This window comes from Zonotrichia leucophrys, chromosome 2, assembly GCF_028769735.1.
Source record: "Zonotrichia leucophrys gambelii isolate GWCS_2022_RI chromosome 2, RI_Zleu_2.0, whole genome shotgun sequence".
Lineage (NCBI taxonomy): Eukaryota > Metazoa > Chordata > Aves > Passeriformes > Passerellidae > Zonotrichia > Zonotrichia leucophrys.
The window spans coordinates 153,017,150-153,023,149 of NC_088171.1; the positions used below are offsets into that span (position 1 = coordinate 153,017,150).

The window sequence follows — 6,000 nt, forward strand, 5'->3', positions numbered from 1 at the left end:
TGGTGGGAGTGGGATTGGGGTCATGGGGGGGCTGGGAGACATGGGAGGAGGGCAGGGGGTGATGCCTGGATTTGTGCTGAGGTTCTGGGGTGACATCAAAGTAACTGGGGACTGGCAGTGGCATTGGGATCTGGAGACAGGCCAAGGGGGACAATGAGGGGCTCAGGGTGTGAGCCCAGGATTTGAGTTGGGGTAGGGGGGCTGAGGAACTTGTATTGATGGGAGTAGGATTGGGCTTCTGGTGGTCCATGGTACTGTGACCACTGTCGCCACCAAGGTCATTGTGCAAAAATATCTATTAAACTATTCCATCAAAAGAATTCTGTTAAGGAATTCGGAAAAAGCCAGCAAAAAGGGCCCATTCTTAAGCAGGGCTCGATGGCAATCCCCACACCAACACTTTTGGAAGCGTGTCTTTCTCTCAGCCTCGAGGAGGCTCCTTGGGGAACAACCCTTTCCCAAGGGAGGAATGTCACACACATTTCATTCCATACAGGAATAGGGGAGGAGAATCTCTGAGAAGGGACGGGACATTCCCAAGGTCAGCTGATGGATGGCCAGGCCCAGCTCTGGTGCTTCAGCCTCAGTTGTCAAATTGGCGTTTGGTGATTTGGGCTGGTTTAAGCCCAATTCAGCACCAAAATCAGCAGCAGACCCCTCTCAATGCAGTCCCAATGGCCAGAAATGCGGCATTGTCCTTTGGCCACATTCCAGGCAGAGCATCCTGCCACATCCTGTGCTTCAGGGCGACATTAAAAGCTGGAAATTGGGAGTTTAAAGAGGGCAAGTGCAGGTCCTATCCCTGGGAAGGGATTGTCCCGGGTTCCCCTCCGGGGGCAGCTCTGGCGAAGGATCTGGAAATGCTGGTGGGTGACCAGTGTAGGTGGTCATGTGTCTGGGACCAGGAGGGATCCAGGGGACATTAGGAAGAATGGGGTGAGGAGGTCAGGGATTGATTGTGCCCCTCTGTCCTGCCCAGGGAGGCACATCAGGAGTGCTGTGCCCAGCTGTGTGTTCAGTGCCAGGTCCAGTGCTGCCCAGTGCCATGTCTCTTTCTGGGCTGCCCTGGACCCAATCCTGGTCTCAGCGATGACGCTGGCTGAGCTGGGAGGTTGGGCCAGGTGCCCACCCTGGGTTCTTCTGGCCTGACCCATTCTGGGATTTGGGGATTCTGGCAGTTGCAGTTCAGGAATTGTCCACCGGAGGGCAGCAGTGAGAGTGGGAATTCAGTGGCACTGTGCAGTTCCGGGTGCCAACAGCAGGCGGCAGCACGAGCTGCTGGCGCTGCCGAGCGCCCGCCCCGCCCCATCCCGGCCCCGGGGGCTCTGCAATGGTTTGGGATGGAGCGACCTTAAAGCCTTTCCCGTGCCAGCCCTGCCATGGGCAGGGACATCTTCCCCTGGGCCAGGCTGCTCCAGGAACCGCACAGTCTGGCCTTGGACGCAGCCAGGGATGTGACAGCCAGAGCTTCTCTGAGCAGCCTCTGCCAGGGCATCACCACCGTCAGAGGGAAGTATTTTATAGGAAAGATGGGTGGTGATGTCTTTGAAAAAGGACTCAGAGGGTTGGGAATCTTTAAGAGAAACTGTTGTCAGTGTCTTCAAAATGGCTCTTGACATCTCTGCATGAGAAGACATGAAGTTTGTCTCAGAACTCTGGTGGTTTGACCAGAAAGTTGGTAGTCCTGACCATTCACGTAATAAGAGAAATGGGTTCTCACTAAGTCAATTCCATAACCCTGACAGCCTGAAATTCTGAACTTTGGGAGAAAATGCGAGGTTCAAGGGGGATATGGGGTAGGTGGTTGGGGATGGCTGCACCTTCCTGCTACCTCAGCCAATGTGGAAAGGATGAAGGCAACATGCGGATGGGAGTTTGGGATAAAAGGAGGCTTTGCTCTCTGAGTGCTCGAGAGAGAAACCCCACAGGGGTATGGCTGTGGAAACTCTGTCCTTCTATTTGAATCAAGTTTCAAAACTGCTTTGAGGACCCTTGGCTTTTCACGGTGTGGCTTTTCCCCACATACTGAAGGTGCTGTGTAGAGCTTAAAGTCTGACTGGCGAAAATGATGAAAGGATGTAAAAGTATTTACAGAGCACAATAAACATGGCTCAAAGCAGTGGAGAAAGAGAAAATGGGGAACTCCAGAGGGGTTTTTTGCAACTTCTGAGACACAGAAGGAGCAGCGCCTGCCAAAAGTGGAAGTTTGGGCAACAACATCTGGAATACAGCAACAATAAGTGAAAATGAACTTCACATGACTTCTTAGGAATTTTCCAGAAAAATAAAAGAAGAGAGAGGCGGAGCCATGGCGCTTATTTACAGGAAATGTGCTGGTATTGTATTAGCTATGAAGTCCATTTTAATAAATATTTATAAGTACAGCGGATAGAAGTGGCAAAGTCCCACTGAGCTGCAGGACCAGGAGAGATCTGCAGTGAGTCTGAGCTGATCAAGAATTCTGGCTTTTTGATACCTCCAGTTCCATCAGGGAGTTCACTTCAGCTGATTTTGGTATCAGGGACTGGGGGCACTCCAGGGCACACAAGGAGGGGGGGAGAGGAAAACGTGACATCGGTACTGGGGTGCTGGGGGACACTGGGGGGACCCTGGGGGAGAATGCGACGTGGGGTTGGAGTCCTTCAGGAAGCTGGGGGGACCCTGGGGGGACATGGGACTGGTGTTCACAGGGCTCTGGGGGCAGCAAGGGGGAACTGGGAGCGTGACTGGGCCATGGGAGGGCTGGTGGACACTGCAGGGGGCAGAGGGGGACCCTGGGATTTGGGTTGGGGTCCTGGCGCGTATCATTTCCAACGCCCCCAAAAGGGGACACCAGGCTGGGATTTGGAATGGGGCCTGGGAGTGGGCTGAGAGGGACACTGGGCTTCAGAGAGTGACCCCAGATTTGGGTTGGGGTCTTGGTGGGGCAGAGGGGACTCCAGGGGAATGACCCAAAACTGTGGGAGTGGGATTGGGGTCCCTGGGAGGACTGGAGGACACCAGGGCCCCCAAGAGTGACCCCAAGATTTGGGATCAGGGTCCCAGGACACATCCAGGGGTCCTCTGGCCAGAGCTGCCTCCCCTCTCTGGGCTGACCCCACTGTCCCTCCACAGCCCCTCCCCAGAGAAGCCTCCCCATGTCCCCCCATGTCCCTCAGTGTCCCCTGTGTCCCATCAGAGTCCCCTGGTGCCCCTCTGTGTCTCCTCAGCATCCCCTGGTGTCCCTCAACATCCACCCTGTGTCACACAGTCTGTCCTCTGTGTCCCCTCTGTGTCCCACAGTGTCCCACACTGGCCACTGTGGCCTCTCTTCTCCATGGCCCCCCTGGCTCACACCCTGGCACTGCTGGCAATGACCGTGGCCACCATGTCCATCAAGGTGGTGCCCCTGGACATGGCCCAGAACTCCTTTGATGACCAGTACCTCAACTGTGGCCCTGCCATGGCTGAGGCCTTGCCGGCCCTCAATGGCTCTGAGTTCCAGGAGAACAAGGAGTTTTCCCAGGCCTGGGTGAAGGCCACGGCCGAGTGGCAGAAGCGGGGCTCCTCTTCATCCCCTCTGTCCCCAGCCCAGGCCATTGCCCTCATGGCCTACACGATGGGGGACGTGCACAAGCAGCTCAACCCGGCCGTGCGCGAGGCTGGGCGCTCCCGCCAGGAATACCGGGACAACTTCCACTTCAAAACGCTGCATTTCCTGCTGACCCAGGCCCTCCAGAAGCTGAGACGCCCTCATGAGTGTCCAGATGTGTTCCGTGGGGTGAGGACGGTCCAGTTCAATGTGACACCTGGCGATAAAATCCGCTTTGGTCAATTTGCTTCATCGTCGCTGGACAAAATGGTGGCCCAGGGTTATGGGAACGTCACAATGTTTGAGGTGCACACGTGCCATGGAGCAGACATCCAGAAGTTCTCCTTCAATCAAAGTGAGAAGGAGGTGCTGATCCCACCCTTTGAGACCTTTGAGGTCACCAAAGTCACCAGGGAAGGGAAGAAGGTGCAGATTGTGCTACGCTCCACTGGGAACTTCAGCAACTACAACTGCGAGTGGCTGCGAGGTGACATCATGGGAACAACCTGGGGGGATGGGGACACTCAGTGAGGGTTGGGGACAAGGACACACGGTGCTGGGGACACCCATGACCCAGAGAGGACAGGGACACACACTGTGGGTGGGAGACAGGACACCCAGAGCTGGGGACAAGGTCAGGGACAGCATTGTTTGGGCACAGGAGATGGGGACACCCAATGCCAGGTGAGTGGAACAGGGACATCCAGTGCTGGGAACACCTACTTGAGTTGGGACAACAAGGTCACCCATGGTTGGGCAAAGAGGAAAGGGCTCATTATGGCCCCCTCTGATCTCACAACTTCAGGGTCCCCCCTTACCCCTGTCCCTCTCCCCATGGCCCTCCTGACCCATATGACCCTCTCATCCCAGGATCCCCCTGACCCCTCTCTTTGTCCCCACAGGTGGGAGCCTCCCCAGGAACTCTCCCCAACTTGGCGGGCTTCTCCTGGCCACCATGGCCATGGCAGTGGCCATTGGTACCCTCTAAGCCATGAGGCCACCAGAGTTACTGTGGTCCTGGGGGCCACTGTGGCCAACATGAGCATGAAGGCCACAAGGACCTCCAGGGAATTGAGGCCACCAAGGCTACCGAGGCCATTATGACCACTATGGTCCCTTTGTCCCGTGTGACCACTGTGGCCGTTATTACCACTACGGCCACTGTGGCCACTTTGGCTTCTATGACCAATCTGGCCACTCTGGACATTGGAACCACCACGGTCAGGATGGCCATTGTGCCCATAGTGACCCCTGATGTCACCGTGCCCACTGTGGCTACTGTGGTCATTGTAACTACTGAGGCCACCGTGGCCAGTGTGGTTTCCAAGGTCACCAAGGTCACCGTGGCCACCATGGTCTCTGTGGCCACCATGGTCATTGTAACAAGGTGTCCATCCTGGAAAAGCCCCTCTGAGAGCTGCCCAGTGAGGCAGCTATGCCAGGACAGCATGGACAGCAGAGATTGGGCAGTGCCTGGGGCCACTTGGGCACTTCCCAATAGAGGAGTTTGGGAGTGGCAATGCCACGGCCACCTCCTAGCGCTCCTTGGCTGCCTCGCCTGTTTCATCAATAAATTGCTGCTTGCTCATGTGCCATACAAGAAATGTATCAAAAACTTGATCCTTGCTCACCTGGTGTATCAAATGTTTATCAGAAATTTGATCCTTGCTTGCCTGGTGTATCAATAGTTTACCAAAATTTGCTGCTGGCTCACCTGATGTATCTGCTACAGCTCCTATAATGCCTTTCCTGCAGAGCGCCTCATTTCCTAAAATAAAGCAGTTCCTGGAGTTTTTGTTAGAGGCAACTTAAAGCTTTATTTTTCAAACCTCGATCTTCAAAGATGGAGAAATTTCCCTCCCTTTTTCCTCGTTTGCTGCAGCCTCTCACAAAGGACCTGGAGGGGATGGAGCGTGTCCAGGGAAGGGATGGGGTTGGGGAAGAGTCTGGAGCACCAGGAAGGGCTGAGGTAGCTGGTGGGGGCTGCTCAGTGCAATTAAGAAGGATGAATTATCAGTTTGGGGCCAGTTCTATAGTTCCTGATTTGAGGTAACACAACAGAAAAAGCATTGGGAGGAAAAAAAGAAAAAGAAACAGAATAAAGAAGGATGAAAAATAAAATAGAGAAATGGGGACAGAGGCAGCACCACCCTTTTATTTATGAAAAAAATAAACCCTGATGTTTCGCTCAGGAAACTCCTTTTTCTTTCAAATCAGGGATTTCCCCTCTTTACCTGCTAATCTCGTGGAGTTGTGGTTCAGGAATTGTCCACAGGAGGGCAGCAGTGAGTGTGGAAAAATCAGCAGCACTGCGCATGCGCCGCGCCCAGCTGCAGTTCCGGGTGCCAACAGCAGGCGGCAGCACGAGCTGCTGGCGCTGCCGAGCGCCCGCCCCGCCCCATCCCGGCCCCGGGGGCTCTGCAATGGTT

At 54.9% G+C, this 6,000-nt stretch overlaps 1 protein-coding gene across 2 annotated transcripts; it reads left to right on the plus strand.

Annotated features, from left to right (window-relative positions):
• The first annotated feature begins 2,373 nt into the window (after positions 1 to 2,373).
• On the plus strand, positions 2,374 to 5,761 carry LOC135443458 (NAD(P)(+)--arginine ADP-ribosyltransferase 2-like). 2 transcript variants are annotated; one of them, XM_064703668.1, is made up of 3 exons: positions 2,374 to 2,437; positions 3,283 to 4,058; positions 4,474 to 5,377. In XM_064703668.1, the coding sequence occupies exons 2-3, from the start codon at positions 3,317 to 3,319 to the stop codon at positions 4,557 to 4,559; spliced, it is 828 nt and encodes a 275-aa protein (XP_064559738.1). In that variant the 5' UTR covers positions 2,374 to 2,437; positions 3,283 to 3,316; the 3' UTR covers positions 4,560 to 5,377. The 2 variants fall into 2 exon arrangements, with proteins under 2 accessions (XP_064559738.1, XP_064559739.1); XM_064703669.1 differs by having other exon boundaries at positions 2,408 to 2,514; positions 4,474 to 5,761.
• The last annotated feature ends 239 nt before the right edge of the window (positions 5,762 to 6,000 follow it).